Here is a 23,421-nt window from a genome sequence, read left to right on the forward strand (position 1 = left end):
TATATATATATATATATATATATATATATATATATATATATATATATATATATATATATGGGAATTGATCAGTCCTGATGTACTGACAACCTAATTTTTTGAGGCCTAAAATGCCAGGACAATACAAATACCCCCTAAACGACTGCTTTTTGGAAAGTAGACAGTCCAAGGTATTCAGTTATGCCCTGTACACATGGTCGGACTTTCCAACAGAAAATGTGCGATTGGATCGTGTTGTCGGAAAATCCAATCATGCGTGGGCTCCATCTGACTTTTTCCGTCAAAATTTCCGACACACAAAGTTTGAGAGCAGAATAATGTGTAGACAATTCCGATGGACAAAGTGCCACGTATGCTCAGAATAAATTAAGAGACCACAGCTATTGGCTACTGGCCTGTTTATAGTCCCGACGTATGTGTTGTACGTCACCTCGATCAAATTTTCCGACAACTTTGTCCTAACGTGTGTATGCAAGACAAGTTTGGCACAAAATCCGTCGGAAAAAATCTGATGGATTTTGTTGTCAGAATATCCGACCATGTGTACAAGGCATTAGAGGCATGGCGAGTTTTTTCGTTGTAATTTTTTCTCACATTTTTTTAGAAAATTAAGAAATTAAATAAAATTTGTTTTTGTTTTCACAATTTTTCTTTTTACATACAGTCATAGCCCTTGTACACACGGTCGGAGATTCCGACAACCAAATCCGTCGGATTTTGTCCGTCGGATTTTGTCCGAAACTGTTGTATACACACGGTCGGACGAAGTTGTCGGAAAATCCGATCGTTCAGAACGTGATGACGTAATTTCGTTATGATGGGACTACGTTCAGGCTAGTAGCCAATAGCTTTGATGTAGGAATTTGATCTGAGCATGCGTGGCACTTTGTCCGACTGGAATTCTCTACATATGATCGGAGTATGTCTGATCGGAGCATTTTGTCGGAAAATATTTCCGGCAAGTTGGAAAATTGGGTCCGACAGATATTCCGATGGAAACAGTCCGATGCAGACCACACACAGTCGGAATATCCGACAAAACGCTCCGATCAGACACATTCTGTCGGAATCTCCGATCTTGTGTACAAGGGCATACTGTTATATAAAGTTATTTATGTAAGTTACTGGGATGCCCAAAAAGTTAATGTGCGTGTACAGGCAGACGTGTCCCAATACTTTTGGCAATATAGTGCATATCTGCACTACAGAGATACAAGTAGAATTTTAGGCACCCCCTGGAACAGGAATATAATTTTTTGGGTAATTCTAAAAGGGTAGGCATCAGATAGAATCGCCTGTCCTTTCAGCCAATCAGGTGATGGGTCTCACCACCCACTTCCCGATTGGCCCGAACGGAGGATCTGTGTGAGAATAGCGAATATTCATTCTCTATTCTTACACAACTGGGTGGGCTTGACACACAGTGCTCTGTGCCCTGAGCCCACCCTTTTTTGAAGTCTAATCACGTGCTTAAACCCCCCACCCCAATTAGAATTCATGCGTCCGGTGCCCTGCATGTAGGTCATGGGGCCGGTCGCATAGATAGAGGGGGCGGCGCTAGAGCACCCATAATGGACTTGCCACCACTGCTCAGGTTGTTATAATGAACACGGACACTCCCATTCAGGAATCATTCTTTGAAGGACGTAGCGGAACAGAAAAAGTTAGGAATCTGCCACAATGTTTGTTTAAATCCTAACAATGTATATAGATCAGCCGGGTGGGGGGGGGGGATATTTTTATTTTTTGTCCACAAAAGAGGAGTTACACTTTAAGGAGAGCGCTGGGAATAATAATTTGTTATATAACCCGTTTATAAAAGGTGAAGATTCAATAGTTGAATTTACAATCAGGCTTACCTTCGCACTTCTGTAAAGATTGGGGAACTGCTCAAAATGCCTCAAAGCGATGTTGTCGAAATATTTTTGGACCAGCTCTAAGAAAAAAGAAACAAAAAACAGAAAAAAGAACTGTGAATAAAAGAAAATTGTAACTTTAGTGCGATACAGCATAACTCCCAACTTTTTTAGATGGACATAAGGGACACCTATTAGCAAAAGTATGTAGGTATAGGACACACCCCCTGCCACACCCCCTTAAAGGAGAATTATACAAAATAAACTATTGGTTAAACCCACAGCGCTTTTTTACCACTACTCCTTTACCACTACTTTTCCTTTATATTGGCTTTTGAAATTTACAAATGCAGCAATTTTGAAATTGGATGAAAGGTTTTACACTGGGAAACACTTATGAAAGATAAATAATGCATTTTATATACAACTATACTATATAGATCAGACCAAAATGAGGAGGAATGGGGAACAGAGGGACTTTGTTCCAAATCAAGGACAGTCCCTCGAAATTAGGCATAGTTGGGAGCTATGATACTGTTTTAATGAAAGTGGCAGAGTCTCTTCATTCCTGTTGTCGATGCCTCTGTTTTTTTAACCACTTAACCACTTTCAGACCGGACCATTTTGCTGGCTTAAGACCAGACCACTTTTTGCGATTCGGCACTGCATCGCTTTAACTGACAATTGCGCGGTCATGCGACATTGCTGCCAAACAAAATTGACGTCCTTTTTTCCCCACAAATAGAGCTTTCTTTTGGTGGTATTTGATCACCCCTGTGGTTTTTAGTTTTTGCGCTATAAACAAAAAAAGAACGACAATTTTGAAAAAAACGCATTATTTTTAACTTTTTGCTATAATAAATATCCCCCAAAACTATCAAAAAATAATATATTTTCCTCAGTATAGGCCGATACGTATTCTTCTACAAAATGTAGAGGAACAGAAAAACTCTGGATAGCCGCACTCCGGATCAGGTAAAATAAGTAATGCCTTTATTGTTTCCACTCAAAAAAAACGTATTCTTCTACATATTTTTGGTAAAAAAATCGCAATAAGCAATTATTGATTGGTTTGCGCAAAGTTTATGGCGTTTACAAAATAGGGGATAGTTTTATGGCATTTTTATTAATAATTTTTTTTTTACTAGAAATGGCGGCGATCAGCGATTTTTATTGTGACTATGACATTATGGCCGACACATCGGACATTTTTGACACATTTTTGGGACCATTGTCATTTATACAGCAATCAGTGCTATACAAATGCACTGATTCCTGTGTAAATGACACTGGCAGTGAAGGAGTTAACCACTAGGAGGCAGTGTAGGGGTTAAGTGTGTCCTAGGGGCGTGTTACTAACTGTGGGGGGGCTGGGCTTTGTGTTAGTGAACACTGATCTCTGCTTCAATCACATGGAGCAGAGATCAGTGTCACTTGTTGCTAGGCAGAACAGGGAGATGCTGTTTACATCGGCATCTCCCCGTGAGACGATCGCGGGTATCCCTGTGGCAATCGAGTCCACAGGACCCGTGACTGGGCTCACAGGGGTTCCGACCGGGACGCTGCCCATGCCATTCTGCCGACATACATCATCGTGCGCTGGTTGGGAACTGGTTAAGGACCGAGCCTCTTTATGAGATTTGTTGTTTACAGTTAAAAACTTTTTTTTGCAAGAAAATTATTTAGAACCCCCAAACATTATAATTTTTTTCCTAAGACCCTAGAGAATAAAATGGCGGTAGTGGCAATACTTTGTGTCACACCGTATTTGCGCAGCGGTCTTACAAGTGCACTTTTTGGGAAAAAATACACTTTTTTGAATTAAAAAATAAGAAAACAGTAAAGTTAGCCTAATTTTTTTTTAAATTGTGAAAGATAATGTTATGCCGAGTAAATTGATACCCAACATGTCACGCTTCAAAATTCCGCCCGCTCGTGGAATGGCGACAAACTTTTACCCTTAAAAATCTCCATAGGCGACATTTAAAAAATTCTACAGGTTGCATGCTTTGAGTTACAGAGCAGGTCTAGGGCTAGAATTATTGCTCTCGCTCTACCGATCGCGGCAATACCTCACGTGTGGTTTGAACACCGTTTTCATATGCAGGTGCTACTCACGTATGCATTCACTTCTGCACACGAGCTCAGCGGGATGGGGCGCATTTAAAAAAAATAAAAAATGTCTTATTTATTATTTTTTTACTTTTCATTTTTTATTTTTACACTGTCATTTAAAAAAAAAAAAAGTGTCACTTTTATTCCTATGTAAACATCCCTTGTAATAGAAAAAAAAGAATGACAGGACCTAAATATGAGATCTGGGGGTCAAAAAGACCTCAGATCTCATATTTACACTAAAATGCAATAAAAAAAACAAAATGTTGTCATTTTAAAAAATATGTCGCTTCCGCCCTGCAGTGATATGGAGAGAAGTGGGGGCCATCTTCTCCTCACTCGTCTCCATGTCAGGCTAAAGAAAGGATCCGATCGCCTCCGCCGCTACTGACGGCTCTGGTAAGTGACGGAGGGCACCGGAGTGTGCCGGGAGGGGGGTCCTCTTCCACCGCCGATAAGGCTGGGTTCACACCACAGCGATGCGGGAACGCCACGAATCCGCGGCGTTTTCCCGCATCGCATGACTCCCGCCGGCAGTTCACACTGCCCTATGCGAACGGCTGGGAGTGTCAATGAAATGTTAATGACACCCCCAGATCCGTCCGCATATCGCAGTGCGATCTGCAGACTCGCACAGGAATCGGATCGCATGGTGTGAACACCCATGCGATCCGATTCTGTTGCGGACCAAAAAAAGGGACCCGTGCGAGTTTGCTGCGGGAGCGATGCGAATTCAGCCATACTATCTGTATGGCTGAACTCGCATCGCTACGGAGATCGGATGTGATTTTCACTGCAGTGCGGTGCGAATCACATCCGGATCTCCCCCCGCAGCAGTGTGAACCCGGCCTTAAAGTGATCGGCGGCGGAAGAGGGCTCTGGTTCCTACAAAGTGTCAAACGTGTCAGTTCATGTCCGATTAACCGCCACAATATTGGAGTCCCACTATAAGTCGCTGATCGCCACTATTACTAGTATAAAATTAAGTAAAAATTCCATAAATATATCCCATAGTTGGTAGGCGCTATAATGTTTGCGTACACCAATCAATATACACTTATTGGGATTTTTTTACCAAAAATATGTAGCAGAATATATATTGACCTGAATTGATGAAGACATTTTATTGGATATGTTTTATAGCAGAAAGTAAAAAATATTGTTTTTTTTCTCCAAAATTGTCAGTCTTTTTTTGTTTATAGTGCAAAAAATAAAAAATGCAGAGGTTGTTAAATACAACCAAAAGAAAGCTCTACTTGTGGGAAAAAAGGACATCAATTTTATTTGGGTACAGCGTCGTACAACTGCGCAATTGTCAGTTAAAATAACGCTGTGCCGTATCGCAAAAAAAATGGGTTGGTCATGAAGGGAGGTAAATCTGCCAAGGTCAAGTGGTTAAAGGATTTATTAATTAAAAAACATATATATATATATATATATCACTGTGTGAATGCATCAGCTTTTGTACATCCATTACAAATAATCCCTGTAATGTGTCTAATATGTGTATTTCTATGAGCATCAGCTCTATCTAGTGGCCATAATACAGCATTTTGCTTAAAAATACCGCATTATGGCCACTAGGACTCCCAGCAATAGGATCCCTAAAAATTGGAGAAAATATTCTCACCTACCTCCATGGGTTAATCCTTTGCTGGCTAGATGAGTGAGCCATTGCTCCTTGTTGACGGAAATGCTGTAAGAATGTACAGTGCATCCAGAAAGTATTCACAGCGCTTCACTATTTCCACATTTTGTTATGTTACAGCCTTAATCCAAAATGGACTAAATTCATTATTTTCCTCAAAATTCTACAAACAATACCCTATAATGACAACGTGAAAGAAGTTTGTTATCTTTGCAAATTTATTAAAAATAAAAACATCCCACATACATAAGTATTCACAGCCTTTGCTCAATACTTTGTTGAAGCACCTTTGGCACCAGTTACAACCTCAGGTCTTGACTATGATGCTACAAGCTTGGCACACCTATTCTTTTCAGGACCTCTCAAGCTCCATCAGGTTGGATGGGGCGCATCGGTGCCCAGCCATTTTCAGCTCTCTCTAGAGATGTTCAATCGGGTTCAAGTCTGAGCTCTGGCTGAGCCACCCAAGGACATTCACAGAGTTGTCCCGTAGCCACTCCTTTGTTATCTTGGCTGTGTGCTTAGGGTTGTTGTCCTGTTGAAAGATGAACCTTCACCCCAGAATGAGGTCCAGAGCGCTCTGGAGGAAGTTTTCATCAATGAGGTCTCTGTATATTGCTACATTCATCTTTCCCTTGATCCTGACTAGTCACTGAAAAACATCCCCAAAGCATGATGCTGCCACCATCATGTTTCACTTTAGGGATGGTATTGGCCAGGTGATGAGCGGCGCCTGGTTTCCTCCAGACATGATGCCCGTCATGCAGGCCAAATAGTTCAATCTGTTTCATCAGACCAGAACTTTTGTTTCTCATGGTCTGAGTGCTTTAGGTGCTTTTTTGAAAACTCCAGATGGACTGTGATGTGCCTTTTACTGAGGAGTGGCTTCCATCTGGCCACTGTACCATACAAGCCGGATTGGTGGAGTGCTGCAGAGATGGTTGTTCTTCTGGAATGTTCTCCTCTCTCCACAGAGAAATGCTGGAGCTCTGTCAGAGTGACCATCGGGTTTTTGGTCACCTTCCTTACTCCCTCAGTTTCGCCAGGCGGCTAGCTATAGGAAGAGTCCTAATGTTTCCAAACTTCTTCCATTTATGGATGATGGAGGCCACTGTGCTCATTGGGACCTTCAATGCAGCAGAAATGTTTCTTTACCCTTCCCCAGATCTTTGCCTCAATACAATTCTGTCTCGGAGGTCTACAGATGAATCCTTAGCCCTTGTACACACGGTTGGACATTTCGATGGACAATGTCCGATAGGACCGTGTTGTTGGCTAATCCGACAGTGTGTGGGCTCCTTCAGACTGTTTCCGTCGGAGTATCCGACGGACCAAGTTTTCTAGCTGGGCTATAAAATTTTCCGAAAACATGATCCGATCGGACTTTGTCCGATCATGTGTAGAGAATTCCAATTGGACAAAGTGCCACTCATGCTCAGATCAAATTCCTAGACCAAAGCTATTGGCTACTAGCCTGAACGTAGTCCGTCCTAACGAAATAACGTCATCACGTTAAGTACGATCGGATTTTCTGACAACTTTGTCCGACTGTGTGTATGCAACAGTTTTGGACAAAATCCGACGGACAATATCCAACGGATTTGGTTGTCGGAATGTCCAACCGTGTGTACAAGGGCTTAGACTTTATGGCTTGGTTTGTGCTCTGACATGGGCTGTTAACTGTGGGACCTTATGTAAATCGGTTTGTACCTTTCTAAATCATGTCTAATCAACTAAATTTACCACAGGTGGACTCCAATCAAGTTGTAGAAACATCTCAAGGATGATCAGTGGAAACAGGATGCACCCGAGATAAATTCTGAGAGTCATGGCAAAGGCTGTGAATAATTATGTACATGGGGAACAAACTTCTTTCACGTTGTCATTATGGGGTATTGTTTGTAGAATTTTGAGGAAAATAATGAATTTATTCCATTTTGGAATAAGGCTGTAATATAACAAAATGTGAAAAAAGCGGAGCGCTGTGGATACATTCCGGGTGCACTTCCCAGAAAGGGACTGACTTCTCACTCATCCAGCTAGCAAGAAAGCAACACATGGAAACAGAAGAGTATTTTCTTGTTTTCCCTCTATAAGGAGAATGCATCAACAACAGGATCACTAGTGTGAAATGGCCCTTTGAAGGAAAGGTTTTTGAGAAAAGCGATTAAAGTGGTTGTAAACCCTTACAACCAACTTTGACCTACAGGTAAGCCTAGATTAAGGCTTACCTGTAGGTCCAAGGAATATCTCCTAAACCTACAGTACACGGTTTAGGAGATATTTGCCGAAAGACAGGCACCACTGTCTATGGCGCATGCGCCGTAGACAGCGGCACGCAGGCGCACTGAGCACCCCGCGGTCAACGGCGATATGGCGCGAGTGGCGGCTCCCGTGCGCATGCGCGGGAGTGACGTCATCGCGGCTTTGCCAAATGACAGCAGCGGAGCGGCGAGACCCACCGAGAAGATGGATGCGCCGGACTACAGGGGACAGCGGTGACTTCGCTGGCTCCTGTGTCAGGTAAGTGACACATAATGGACTACTATGCGATGCATAGTAGTCCATTATGCTTTGCGTTTGCAGGGAATGAAAGAGGAAGTAAACTCATCAGGGTTTACTTCCTCTTTAATTTCCTACTTCACCAATTAACACATTTATTGTGAGATCAAAGGTCTCTTTCCCATCAGTAAACAGGACTGTGTTCTTACCAGTTACTTCATTCAGCTTCATAATCGCTGGCTCTTCGTATGTCTGGATTTGCTTCTTGGCAATATTTTCAAATGTTCTGAAATTTACAAAGCCTGTCATCTCTCGGCCTCGGTGCTGCTCCTCATAGACCTTTATGTCATCTCTCAGGTCCTCAGCATCTGAAAATGAAAAACAGTTGCAGATTTTTCTTCTCTTAAACTCAATTAAAAATCATTGAACAAGATTTTAGACTATTAATGTAAATAATATGTATCATGTGCAGTAAAATATTACAAAGGTAACCACGTTGTCAAATGATTGTATATATATATATTTTTTTTTTAAATAACAAACATGTCATACTTATCTGCTCTGTGCAATGGTCTTCTTGGGACCCACTCTGCTGAGTGCCCACCATAGCAAGCTGCTTGCTATGGTGACACTCCTGCGGCCACGCTCTGTGTGTCCATTGACATACAGAGTGTGGCTTGGCCCCACTCCCTGCTGCTGTCTCTGAGCCTATTAGGAGGGAGAGAGCAGAGAGAGACGTTGCTCTTGTGCACATCGCTGGATCAAAATCGGGCTCAGGTAAGTATAAGGAGTGGGGGGTGCTGTACTCAGAAGTTTTTTTTTACCCTAAAGTGATTGTAAAGTTTTTTTTTTTTTTTTTTTTAAATAACAAACATGTCATACTTGCCTGCTCTGTGCAAGGGTTTTAGACAGAGCAGCCCCCATCCTCTTCTTCTGAGGCGCCCCGGCAGCGCTCCTGGCTCCTCCTCTTTATCGGGTGCCCCCACAGAGAGCCGCTTTCCCTGGGGGCACCTGTGTGGGCGAGCTCACGAGTCCCGCTGCTGCATCCATAGACACAGACAGCAGGACTCAGCCCTGCCCCCCGCTCTTGTGTTACTGGATTTGATTGACAGCCAATGGCTCCTGCTGCTATCAATCTATCCAATGAAGACAGCGACTGAAGTTGCTGGGCTCATGCTCGTTGCTGGATGATCAGGTTCAGGTAAGAAAAAGGGGGGGCTCTGGGGGCAGATGCAGCACAGAAGGTTTTTCACCTTAATGCATAGAATGTATTAGGGTGAAAAACCTTGAGGGTTTACAACTCCTTTAATATAGAGAATGCATTAAGGAAAAAAAAACCTTCAGCCTTTAGAACCACTTTAAGCCCTTGTACACACGGTCAGACATTCTGACAACCAAATCCGTTGGATTTTGTCTGACGGATTTTGTCCGAAACTGTTGCATACACACGGTCGGACAAAGTTGTTGGAAAATCCAATTGTACATAACATGATGAAGTTATTTCGTTACGACGGGACTACATTCAGGCTAGTAGCCAATAGCTTTGGTCTAGGAATTTGATCTGAGCATGATCGGAGTATGTCCGATCGGATCATGTTGTCGGAAAATTTTACGGACAAGTTGGAAAACTTGATCCGTCGGATATTCCGACGGAAACAGTCCGATGGAGACGACACACAGTCGGATTATCCGACAAAACGGCCCGATAGGACGCATTCCGTCGGAATCTCCGACCGTGTGTACAAGGGCTTAGACCTATCCCGTTGTCCCTGTGAAGCCCCTAGGATGAACACAGGCCTTGACTTCCTGATAAAATACCAAGCCTTTGACTCTGATTTAAAGCACCTGTGCAAGATAAAGAAAAACCTGCAAACATGGCCTGTTGGGGATACGCGAGGACAGGGTTGAGAACCACTGATCTAAGCCACCTAGCAATAGGGAAAGGAGAGGCATACTGCCTCTTACAGGGACCTTCATAAATGACCAAAAGGGAGTCATTCCATTGGAAAAAAGCCATAACCAAGAAATAAACTCGAACAGCTCACAGCACATGCAAACAATAGACTGATATCCCCGATATCAGCGATGAACCAGTGAAGGGTAGAGAAATGGAAGGATGATGCCCTGATGAAGAAGAAAGGAAGGATCCACTTTATATAGAAAGGAGGCCTAAGACTTGAAGACCTTTTCTCTGGCATGTGTAGGACCAGAAAAGGTTCTTACATGATTAGGCCACTAGCTCAGACACTCACCTCGCAGATGTGATGGCAACAAGGAAAGCTAGCTTGTGAGTGAGAGTAGACAGAGGAATCTTTCCTATAGATTCAAAGTGGCTTTTAAAGAGAGTCAACAGAGCCAAGTTGAGATTCTATGTATAGGCAGGGCCATCTTTAATATTGATTGGACCCTGGGCAAAATTTTTCTTGGGGGCCCTCTCCCCATGCAGTTTTGCTCTCCACCTGCTCTGAGACATACAATAAATAGCAGCTACACTTGAAATCAGTTTACTGAATCAGATCAGGCAGCTATTGCGATTGGTTGCCAGAGGTCTCAGTGTATCATTACCGCTCACTGACTGGTTGCTAGAGGTTACAGAACACATTACAGCTCACTGGTTAGTTGCTAGAGGTTACAGCACATGAATTCTGCTTGTTGATTGGTTGTGCTAGAGATTACTGTGGATATGACCTCAGGGGGGCATGATATACATATCAATGCCGCCGGCCGCCTCTACTTACATATGAATGCTGGTAATTTACATGTAAACTCAGGGTCTCCATGTGAGTCATCTGGGACACAGCACAGGACTAAAACCTCAAGGGGCGAGGGAATTTAAACCAGGATAGTTGGCAAGTATAAAGCAGCTGCTTTGGGCCCCACAACAATGACAGGGCCCAGGGCAGCTGCCCCTTTTGCCCTGCCTTAAAAACAGCCCTGTGTATAGGTGGATCTATGCGAGTGACACCCTGGATGAATGCTTTCACTAAAGGAGATGCAAGCGGTCTGTGAATTGGAAGGGCAGAGATCTGGTGGTACTAAAAGCCAAAGGTTGATCCAGAGCAGACTGAGTACTTTGCATGTTCCTAGTCAAGGAATTTCATTTTTGGGATGTAGGTTCCTAGCCTATCTTTCTCCTCTATTTCCTATGTTTCCTTTCTTCCTTTTTTTTTTTATCCATAATTCATCAGGTACATGTTTAAAGTACAAGAGGCATTTGAGTGACCCGTCCTTACTGAGCCTCTCCCCGCAAAGGGGTAGGCAGTCTGATTTTACGTATCATTCCTGCATTTTACTGGATTCTTCTAGAAGTATAGTTCACCTGAAGCTTCATGTTTGGGTCTCATGAGAATTATGCTATGTCGTTTATACTCTAGCTTTAGCTTTCGTTGTCACACATTGTATTTTCTTTTGGGACTTTGCCTGGCCTAATGTTTGTCTCCCCTTCTTATAAGTGGGGAATTGTGCATTTCTTTTTCACCTTATGTCTATTGTGCCTTTGTTATATATTATGTGGTTTCTGATTAAAAATGATATTCAACCATAAATTCCTTGCCTAGCACCATACAAAGTACTCTTTGCAAGTGCGATGCTAGATAGTCTCCTATCTTGTAGGACTTCAGTTTCAACATCCAATCAGATAAAATGAGTGACCGTGAAGCAAAGCTGCAAGTTGATCTTTAGAACAAAATATCCCATGTACAGTTTGCCGAGTCTGATGAGATCTGAGTACCACACTCACCTGAGCCTGTTCGGTGCCACAAGTAGCACCGAAAAGACCTCCATTTTGATTCTGTGAAACAGATGAGGAAGGGGCCTCAGAAGTGGAAAGGTATAGTTTGAGTTGAATTGATCAAACAGGATCCACCAAGCCATCCCCTGCCATGGCCAAACAACGGTTGGATCCACAACTGGAATGGCCCATTTTCTAAGAAACTCCTCCTCAACAGGCTACTGCTAAGCAAAATCGTAGGAGGGGTAACCAATTTGTCCTGATTACACCAGTGACCATACAATACAGCCTTCAGTAACAAATGTTTTAACAGGTTGGGACTTTCTGAGGGCGCCTAGAACTGGTGACCTCAGAGGATTCAGACACAGGTTGAGAGAGAGACACTGAGAAGGAGGAAGTACTGGTGATTAAGGATGAGCTCAGGCTGGTTTGCAACCGCACATGCAGAGCCTTCCAGGACGTCGGCACTGCACAGCGCTAATCCCAGGCAGTGGGACATTTCCCAATCTCTACATCCGCTGATCGGGAAAATGACTCACTGCTTGTGATAAGCGCTCTGCACGTGCGGTCGCAAACACGCCTGTGCTCATCCTTACTGGTGATGTTATTGGACAAGCTAAAATACTGCAGCAGCAAAGGCATTTTTTTAACCACTTCCTTACTGGGCACTTAAACCCCCTACCTGCCCAGACCAATTTTCAGCTTTCAGCGCTGTCACACTTTGAATGACAATTGAGCAGTCATGCAACACTGTACCCAAATTTTTTATAATTTTTTCTCCAAAAATAGAGCTTTGTTTTGGTGGCATTTCATCGCTGCTGGGTTTTTTATGGGTGTTAGCAATGGGCACTGGTAGGTGACACTGATAGGCAGCACTGCTAGGTGGCACTGATGGGCATTGATAGGTGGCACGGGTGGGCATTGATTGGTGGCACTGGTGTGCACAGATCAGGTGGCTGTGGCTCTTACTCCAGCCCCTTACTCCAATCAGCCGAGTCTCATTGAATCAGGGGGCACGCAAGCAGCTCTTGCACTGGAGGACGTCATATGATGGCGTCCCGGCAATGTAGGTCCGCACTGTAGCCGTCATTCGGCTATAGCGCAGACGTGAGGAGGTTAATAATAAATGCTGGAGAAGGAGGGGGCTTTGGGAGGCAGAGGGTGGCAGATGAAGGGGTGTGGCCAAAAAGCTGAAGTTTTTAACAAAGTGGAGTTTTTTTTTTTTAAGAATTGGAGGAACAGCCCTGGATAAGGATCCAAGGGGTTCTACAGGAATCAGTTGGAAGGCCAACACCGGCACCACAAGGAACCTACACTCTGTTCCAACAGTTTTGTTGCTTTTATACCATTTTATATATCATACTATATATTATTATTATAGAATATGCTTTAATAATATACAGGTAGGTGGCTCTAAATTAGTGTCTTGCAGCAAGTGTCCTGCTAGAATGCCAATTTGACACACAAATCTGTAATGTATAATCCTATAAGCATAAATGCTATCAAAAATTATTTTCAGGCAAACAATAACAAATGAAAAACATTTTTTTCTTTAAATAATGTTGTTTTTGTGCGCTTACATAGCTCAGCTGAGTCTTTGAGACTTCTTTCCCAGGTATTAAAGAGCCTTCGCATGCTGGTGAAAAGCTTTAAATTTCCTTTGCTGACCTCATCCTCCCCATGAACGGATTTTTTAAGTTCCTCTCCAAAGTGATTAATTTTCTGTTAGAAAAAGGATAGATAGAAACATATCAAATGGCATTGACTTTGCAGATGTTCTAATATAATATATACAGGAGAGCAGAAGTGGAGCTAACAAGTCACAGGACCCTCATGTCAAGTATAAACTGAGGCCGCCCTTCACTTTCACCATTTAAAAAAAAAAAGGTAAGCTTCCCAACTATATAGCCAAATGTTTGTGGACACCTGACTATTACACCTGTAATAGATTGTTGGACATCCCATTCCAAAACCATCGGCATTAACACAGAGTTGGCCTCTCATTGTGGCTATAACAGCTTGTACTCTCCAGAGGGGGGGGGGCTTTCCACAAGATTTCAAAGTCTGCCTCCGGGAATTTTTCTCATTCAAAATTTTTAAGGAAAAGTCCTAAGGTAAACAAGAAGACCTGGCTCATAATTGGTGTTCCAATTCATCCCTAAGGTGTGCGGTAGGCTTGAGGTCATGACTCTGTGCAGGCCACTCAAGTTTCTCCACACTAAACGTATTCATTAAGCTCATTATGGAGTTGGCTTTGTACACAGGGACACCATTATGCTGGAAAAGAAAAGGGCCTTCCCCAAACTGTTCCCACAAGGTTGGAAGTACAGTTGTCTACAATGTAATTTGTATGCTGAAGCATTAACAGTGCCCCTTACTTAGAGTTCAATTTGGAGGGGAATTTCACTTACTTTTGGGCAGAGTGGTAGGTGTGATAGTTAGGTGTTCAAAAATGTTGTCCATATAGCATATTCTACCAACCAGATGTTTTGAGTTTTGAGCAGAGAGGAGATAGAGGTGATTGAATGGACTTGCACAGACCATGGACTTCAAGATATGGTGATTGAGTTGCCTGCTTACAGACTTGACTGGAAGCATAATTCCCAATATCCATCTATTCGCACAACTAAGAAATCATTTTTTTACAGCTAGATTAGTATTAGATAGTTAAGTTGTATTTCATTTACCTACCTAAACTGTTTTTCTGACAAGGGTGATGACAATGGCTGCTAGTACCTTTCATATTCCACATGGGAGTCCACCTCTAGTACTCTACCCTGTTTCCTGATAATCAGGAGCTTCATCTAGCCTGCTTGGAGATTTCTGCCACATGGAACTCTATGGACACATCTTCTATGAGCAAATCACCAATTCTTGCTTTTCCTTTCCACCTGGCTCTGTGATGCCCTATTGTGAAGTTTTTTCAGTGGGAGCTTTTGGTTCTTGTTCTGCATGAAGAGCTTCTATCTGTAGTTCATTATTAATATAGTAGACGAATATCTACATGAACCCTAGCAGTTCCTTTGGGTGGGTACAAAAGTTTTTTTTCACATTTGCTAACTGCTTATCAGCGGCTGAAAAGAAAGATCCTATACTAGGAGTCTACATCAGGAGCTCTTCTGCTAAGGACATCTGAGGCCTAACCCCAAGCGTTGGCTCACTAGTTATGGCCTAAGAGCCCATCAGGAAACCCCTAGTCTACAAGATTTACATTGTTAACTGCGTCCCACCTCCTGGGGTTGCCAGCCCGGTCTTACATGTTCATGCCAACTACTAGCCTCAAGGCCGCCAAGCTACTGGATTTTTTGTGCAAACAAGAGACCCGCCTCCACCAAAACGCTGGCCAATCTAACCCACCAGAGCACCACGATCTCCATGTGAGCCATATTCCACTTAAGAGTCCCCAGGTATGGGCCACTCATTTTAACTGTCAAGGAAGAGACTGACTCATTGTTCTTCTTCCTACATTACTGAATATGAGCTTGCATAAGCCAACTTTTTTGAACACACAGCAAACTACTCAGTTTCACAGCATCCCATTCTCTGCCCACTATGCACAGTCTCTATTAAATAGCCCTCCAGGTATCCTGGTCTGGTCCACTTAGGGGAAGGAGAATTCCAGCATTCCCCAAACAAGAAAAGTGTTTGTATACTACCCAATATTTGTTGTGAGAACCTTCAAAACCCATGAGGGGTTACTCAGCTCCCTACTGCTGATCGACCTCACTCCTGACAACTCCACTACTTGGAGACTCCTAGTTGCCAAACTAAAGACTATCGCTCAACCTAAGTAAGGAAGCTACAGTAGGGTGCTACATAAAAGGAGAATGGCAGCTGGTGTCAGGAAGAGTAGGTCAAGCATCTGCAAGTAGGTTTCTGAGACCATAATAAAGACTGTTTGTGAAAGAGGCCCACTTCCCCAAGCCTGTAGTAGTTAGAAATAAAAGAGATGCTGTGGTGGTGGAAATGAGTGATTGCCACGGTACAAAGTGCTGGGAGCAAAGGGCAGAAATATTGTGATAGCAGTGGGAATCACTCATGTGGTCAATGCCAGGTCTGGCTCTGACATGAGAAAGCAAAGCACTGCCTCTACCAAGATGGCCACATCCATACCTAGACAGAGCACAAAACAAGGCATGGGCAAGTTAATAATGAAAGATTTGCTGCACGGAGCCTCCAGATTAACCTGATCACTAGTCCTTTGTTTTGGCATAGCTTCCAGTGTTTCCTTTCTCTTTAATATGAATGACAGTCTATTTTATATCTTTGCCAAGCTGATGCCCTATATTGGATTTCACGTGTTGCTGCAAAAGTTCATACAGTATGTGTTAGATTAAAGTAAATACAAATTCAGCATTGGCATTAAGGTTACCAGATCATTTTCTGGCCAACAGGAAAGCACAGGCTTGTAGGAGGAGGTTTGGCAAATTTTAACCATGGATGTATCACTCTGTAGCGAAATTGAATATCTGAACAGGCACCTTGTGGTCGGGGATTTATGGACCTGTGAACCTGCACTTACATTAATGAGACAGGTAACTTTTTCCATTTCAGACTCTGGGACCCCTGTGCCAATCATTTTCAGCCTTTCTATTGCCTCCTTGCGTTTCTCTTTGATCTGATTCTCCAAAGTGGGTAAACTTCTCTAAAAGTAAAAAAAAATAAAAAATATAGTTACAAAACAGAAAATGATGTTTAGATCAGAAGCCTAGTGCATAACCTAGTTGAACTCCAGGCAAACAGGTCAATGTACAGATGAAAAGCACATAAGGAAACTATTTTACCAGCCAAAGGATTTGTATTTGGTGCCTTCCAGGAGATCCATCCTATGCCTGGACAGTGAAAGGAGAAGCAGCAGATTGATGAGCTCTTGCTCTCTCCTGCTTTCAGGATGCTCCTTACACTACTGCAAAGCTGATTGGCTTTTTGTGCTGTTTCCCCATTTACCATTCTGAGCTCTGCTATGGACTGCAAGACTGGTGCTTTGTAACTTTTTTTTTTTAAGTAAGTATAACAAAAAAAAATTTTTTTAACCACTTGCCTACCGGGCACTTTCAATTCCTGCCCAGGCCAATTTTCAGCTTTCAGTGCTGTCTCACTTTGAATGACAATTGCGCGGTCATACAACACTGTACCCAAATTACATTTTACCAGAGACAGATAGGGTCCTTTCACACGGGGCGGATCAGTTCTGATCCGCCCCGTGGATATCCGTTTGCTCAGCGGGGATCACTCCATCGATCCCCGCTGAGCAGGGAGATGACCGGTCCGTCTCTGCACACTGCGCAGGGAAGGATCTGTCACAGCGCCGCTCTCCCCTATGGGAGATCGGATGACGACGGACCGCAGTGCCCGTCGTCACCCGATCCGATCCGCAGACGGATGGAAAAATAGCTTTTTCCTCCGTTACACTTTTTCGGATCGGAGCGGGTCGGATGTCAGCGGACATGTCACCGCTGACATCCGACGCTCCATAGACCTCTATGGAGCACCCGTTCAGGTCCGCCTGAAAAACTGACAGGTGGGCCTGAACGGGACGTCAGTGTGAAAGAGGCCATAGAGTTTAGAAATATATTCTAAATATATCAGCTCACGCTAGTGGTACAAACAAAAAGTGAAAAAATTATAAATGAATAAAAAAGCAGCTGCTATACACAAAGTTCTAGACCAGGGGTAGGGAACCTATAGCTCTCGAGCCAGATGCGGCTCTTTTGATGGCTGCATCTGGCTCTCACCTCTCAACCCATGGATTGCGTGGTGTGCCTATCCGTGGATTGAGCCCATAGGAAAGGCCGCAGCTTCGGCCTAGCTCCGGAGCTGTGGCCATCTTGGTACACCCGGCGGCGGCCTAGGTGAGCGGCGCGCTGACATCATCATCACCCGCCTCAACTGCTCGTGGATCTGCCTGCCTGTGTAGTGGTAAGCAAGCAAACAATCATAGGGGAGATGTGGATATTACAGTGGGGTAGATGATGTGGATATTACAGTTATAATTGAAATTAGTCGAATTAATCGATTAAAAAAATAAATAATTTGTTTTAAACATATTGTATGGCTCTCACGGAATTACATTTTAAAATATGTGGCGTTCATGGCTCTCTCGACCAAAAAGGTTCCCTACCCCTGTGCTTGACACTTGAAAAACATGTAAATATAAATATAGCACTCTCAAACACAATAAGTGAATGAACAACAATAAAAATAAGTAAACCAAAGTCCAGAAAAGTGACTGCAAGTGATCCAATCCTGAAGTGAAGAAAGACAACAAAATGCTTCAGAGATATTCAGGTGTACAGCACCCCCTCATGTGTCCCCACTCACCAGATTGTGACAACCCCCAGCTTTTCAGTCTGGTGGGTCACTTTAAGCTTTGTAATGGTATTCAGGGATAGTGGATGTGGTGTCAAATCAGATCCAGAATTTGTTTATGAAGTTCTCAGCAAACAGGTACCCAGAAGTAAAAAGGATAGAACTAATTGTGAGGTACCATTTAAAAAAGGTTTATTGTACAAGGGAGTGGGTACTTACAAAAAGTACGATCAAAACAAGCCTCAAACATGGAGCTGTGAGTATAAAAACGCCGTTACTGGCATGCGTTCCACGTGACTGGAAGTGACATCAGTGATTCCGGAAATTGCATTCCGGGCATCAATTCCGGCACCACAGTGATTCTGGAAAATCTGCGGGTCGTCGCAATCTGGTGAGTGGGGACATCTGAATATCTCTGAAGAATTTTGTTGTCTTTCTTCACTTCAGGATTGGATCACTTGCAGTCACTTTTCTGGACTTTGTTTGGTTTACATATTTTTATTGTTGTTCATTCACTTATTGTGTTTGCGAGCGCTATATTTATATTTACAGATAGAGCTTAGAGACAGGCGTGCTCCATCCAGGAGACAGACGTGTGCTCCATCCAGGAGACAGACGTGTGCTCCATCCAGGAGACAGACGTGTGCTCCATCCAGGAGACAGACGTGTGCTCCATCCAGGAGACAGACGTGTGCTCCATCCAGAAGACAGACGTGTGCTCCATCCAGGAGACAGGCGTGTGCTCCATCCAGGAGACAGGCGTGTGCTCCATCCAGGAGACAGGCGTGTGCTCCATCCAGGAGACAGGTGTGTTCTCCATCCAGGAGACAGGCGTGTTCTCCATCCAGGAGACAGGCGTGTGCTCCATCCAGGAGACAGCCGTGTGCTCCATCCAGGAGACAGGTGTGTTCTCCATCCAGGAGACAGGCGTGTTCTCCATCCAGGAGACAGGTGTGTGCCCCATCCAGGAGACAGACGTGTGCTCCATCCAGGAGACAGACGTGTGCTCCATCCAGGAGACAGACGTGTGCTCCATCCAGGGGACAGACGTGTGCTCCATCCAGGGGAAAGACGTGTGCTCCATCCAGGGGACAGACGTGCGCCCCATCCAGGAGACAGACGTGTGCTCCATCCAGGGGACAGACGTGTGCTCCATCCAGGGGACAGACGTGTGCTCCATCCAGGGGACAGACGTGCGCCCCATCCAGGAGACAGGTGTGCGCCCCATCCAGGAGACAGACGTGTGCTCCATCCAGGAGACAGACGTGTGCTCCATCCAGGAGACAGACGTGTGCTCCATCCAGGGGACAGACGTGTGCTCCATCCAGGGGACAGACGTGTGCTCCATCCAGGGGACAGACGTGTGCTCCATCCAGGAGACAGGTGTGCGCCCCATCCAGGAGACAGGTGTGCGCCCCATCCAGGAGACAGGTGTGCGCCCCATCCAGGAGACAGGCGTGCGCCCCATCCAGGAGACAGGTGTACTCCCATTAGGGGGCAGGGGTGGGTTCCCGTCAGGAGAGGTAATCCACTCGAGAGCCAGCACTTCAAGTTCCTGGGAGGGTTTGTTTCTGTAGGGTGGGGGGGCCTATGATGCTGGGAAGGATCTACTGTTGAGGGAGGGGGCTATTGTTGCTGGCTGTGGGAAATGCTATTGATGCTGGGGGATCTATTGTTGCTGGTGGGGGTCTAATGTTGCTGTGGTAGATCTATTATTACTGGAGGTTGTATTTTGTTGCTGGGGAAAGAGGGGGTCTATTGTTGAGGGGATCTATTGTTGCTGGGAAGGTCTATTGTTGCTGGCTGCAGGGGATTTATTTTACTGCTTTTCTTGTTATCATTAATAAATTCCATACAAATTACTTATCACCACAAAATGACACCTGGTTCTATAAAAAGGGTAGCACTGGGAGGTGCGGGTAGGGGGTGGAACCTAGGGACGGAGCTTGGACATGGGTGGGGGGCTGAGACAAGAGGTGATTCAGAAAGGGGGGGGGGGGGTACTTGCACCTTCAGTATTCTCTGAGAAAAAAAAAAAAACATTCCTTTTCACTGATACAGCCACAGCTGAAATGATGGTTTGTAAATGACTTACACTGATATGATCAACAAGTTCAATGGTCAGTTTTTCTGCAAGTGATGGGATTGTAGCATAGCCTTCATTTAACAGAACACTGAAAAAATAAAAACAAAATATGGCATTAATTCCTCTGGGGAGCTTTGTAGTCTTCCGTTCATCCAAATGTGAATTGTATAAAATTTTCTTATTTCTTAAACCTCGTACACACAATTGGATTTTCCGCAGACAAAACCTCTGACTTTTTGGGCTCCTTCTGCTAATTTCGTGTTAGTAGAAGTTTGGTGAGTGTTGATTCGTGCTTTTCATTTCACGCTTTTCATTTCCAACTTTTCATTTAGCGCTTTTCATTTAGCGCTTTTCAGTTCGTGCTTTTCAGTACGTTTCTGAACGGCCGTTCGTCAACCAGACATGTTGCGGAATCGGAGGAGATAACATGTTATTTATTATTGGCCTTGGAGTTATTGCTTTGACCCAAGTCCAGTCCAGGAATAGGAGGAGGATTTCTGGACCAAAAATCGGTTGCTTTAATAATCGTGACCAATTATGTCATATGCCTTTGCTGCGGGAGCTCCAGGAGAATAATCTGGATGATTTTCAGAATTATCTCCGGATGATGGACCCCTGCTTTCACCAACTATTGCCATTGTTGACCCCCTATATTAAGGAGCAGGACACATGCATGAGGCTTTTATTTTATTTTTTGGTTGAATAATAATGATTTGACTTGTTATATTTTCTATATTTTTGGATGCATAGAATGCACTTTTTGGTTAAGTTCTATTGGCAGATAGCATGTCTAATTTTATTTGTTTTTTTTTTAATGCACAATAAAAAAAATTGTGTAGAATAATACTTGGCTATGTGTTTTACTTCAAATGACAGTTTGGGAGTAGGCAGTTACTTTTTAAAAAAATACAATGTAAAATTGACAGGGGACACCAAAACATTTGTATCTTTGATCTTAAAAACTACAGGATAATGGTGTTGTGGTAACTTGCCCAAATAAAAAAAAAGCATAATAATATTATTTTTTTCAGGGTATGGTTCAGTTAGGTGCAGTTAACATCTTTAGATGCTCTCTTTACAAATCTTCACTTTTGAGTTTGGTTTCATTTAAACAGATGGTGAGAACTAAACCTAAATCTCTCTGAAAATGAAAGGCATTTGGCAGTTGTGAATTAAGGCCAAACCACGTTGGCCAAACCATGTTGTCTTCGGTAATAGTGGGGAGATATAATGCAAGTGTTGCAAGAACAGTAGATAGTATTCCCAGTCCAAATTTGCCATCAAGCCAATTGGTGATGTGTCCCGGCAGCTAATATACACCTGAATATATATTTTTGCTCTTATTAAATACAGCAGGACAAATAATAAAACATCGTCTGTTACTAAGAAGACCAAAATGATTGTTACTCTACCCAAAGTGTTCATGGTTTTCAAAGAAATCTCTCTCGTTCCTTATGGCATCTTCTAGACAAACGTTATCCATTATCTCTTTCTGTCCGCGACACTTGACAATCATATAACCTTTCCGGAGTGTGTAGACCAGGTTTCTCACAATGTTGACAACCTCTTCTTCTGCTCCTTTGTCAACCAGGTCAGGCTTGGTCAAGATCCCTGCGAGAGAAGTTACAGGAAATGTTCAGCATTATCAAAGCCATGAAGCCTTCCTTCCCTGTCTAAAGGTATCCAATGGCACCCAGCAGTTATTTCATGCCAAGGTGCAGCATATGAAAAATGTTTATTGGAATGGCTTCTGATCGCTAAAGTGGTTGTAAACCTCAGACATGAAATCTGAACAAAGCATATCCCTCTATAGTGTGTACTTGTCTCAAGCCAGAGCATGAAGTGTCATTTTCTGCCTGCTGCCTCCTTCCTCTGCTATCAGCATGAGTCACTTCTGACAAGTTTTCCTGACACCAAGAGGATAATGGTGACAGGGGAGGGAGCTCCAGCTGATTGACAGTCTCAGCTCTGTTCTTGTGAGCTGTCACTTCATTGGGTATATCTAAGCCCTTGTACACACGGTCGGATATTCTGACAACCAAATCCGTTGGATTTTGTCAGACGGATTTTGTCCGAAACTGTTGCATACACACGGTCGGACAAAGTTCTCGGAAAATCCGATTGTACATAATGTGATGACGTTATTTCATTACGACGGGACTACGTTCAGGCTAGTAGCCAATAGCTTTGGTCTAGTAATTTGATCTGAGCATGCGTGGCACTTTGTCCGTTGGAGTAGGCTACACATGATCGGAGTATGTCCGATCGGAGCATGTTGTCGGAAAATTTGATAAACAAGTTGTCGGATATTCCGATGGAAACAGTCCGATGGAGACCACACACAGTCGGATTATCCGACAATACGGTCCGATCGGACACATTCAGTCGGAATCTCCGACCGTGTGTACAAGGGCTAAGGGTTTACAACCACGTTAACTAGCTCCCGCCTGCCGTATAGTAAAATGATGGTGGGCGGGATTCGCTTTCACAATGACGTAGCTCTTTACTTATGTGATCGGCTGTGTCCAATCACAGCCGATCACATGTAAATGTGGAAGTGACTTTTTTTTGGCTTTCATCACCTCACACTGACAGAGTGCAAGGAGAGCCAATCAGCGGCATCTCCTCCCAGGGGAGACCTGTACAGTTAATCAGGGCACTGATCATCAGTGACCTAATAATCAGTGCAGCCCCAGCAGGGCCCATCAATGACACCAATCAGTGCCCATCAGTGACACCTATCAGTGCTCATCAATGCCCATCATTGAGGCATATTAGTGCCTCCTTGTCAGTGCCACCTAATCAGTGCCCTCCAGTGCTGCCTCATGAGCACACATCGGTGAATGAAAAATTACTTATTTGCAAAATCTACTGACAGAAACCAATGCCCCATACACACGAGCAGAATTTCCCTTGGAAAAATCTTGGATGTTTTTTTTCCAACGGAATTCCACTCAAGCTTGGCTTGCATACACACGGTCACACAAAACTTTCAACCATCAAGATTGCGGTGACGTACAACAAGCCGAGAAAATGAAGTTCAATGCTTCCGAGCATGCATCCAATTGTTTCCGAGCATGGGTAGGAATTTTGCGCATCGGAATTGCTACATGCGATCGGAATTTCCGATCTGAACTTTTTCCGTCGGAAAAATCGAGAACCTGCTCTCAATCTT

At 43.7% G+C, this 23,421-nt stretch overlaps 1 protein-coding gene across 1 annotated transcript in view; it reads right to left on the reverse strand.

The window, feature by feature from the left end:
• Window positions 1-23,421, reverse strand: part of LOC143981732 (interferon-induced GTP-binding protein Mx2-like) — a 79,480-nt gene that overhangs the window by 16,955 nt on the left and 39,104 nt on the right. The window contains exons 8-13 of the mRNA XM_077479782.1: window positions 21,659-21,857; window positions 20,256-20,334; window positions 16,374-16,496; window positions 13,432-13,573; window positions 8,331-8,489; window positions 1,860-1,936 (exon numbers count right to left, since the gene is read on the reverse strand). Coding sequence (XP_077335908.1) covers window positions 1,860-1,936; window positions 8,331-8,489; window positions 13,432-13,573; window positions 16,374-16,496; window positions 20,256-20,334; window positions 21,659-21,857 — 779 coding nt within the window. The remainder of the gene's footprint in view (window positions 1-1,859; window positions 1,937-8,330; window positions 8,490-13,431; window positions 13,574-16,373; window positions 16,497-20,255; window positions 20,335-21,658; window positions 21,858-23,421) is intronic.

The sequence above is a fragment of the Lithobates pipiens genome, unplaced genomic scaffold, assembly GCF_037356315.1.
Source record: "Lithobates pipiens isolate NorthernLeopardFrog02 unplaced genomic scaffold, aLitPip1_a1.2 Scaffold_16, whole genome shotgun sequence".
Classification (NCBI taxonomy): Eukaryota; Metazoa; Chordata; class Amphibia; order Anura; family Ranidae; genus Lithobates; species Lithobates pipiens.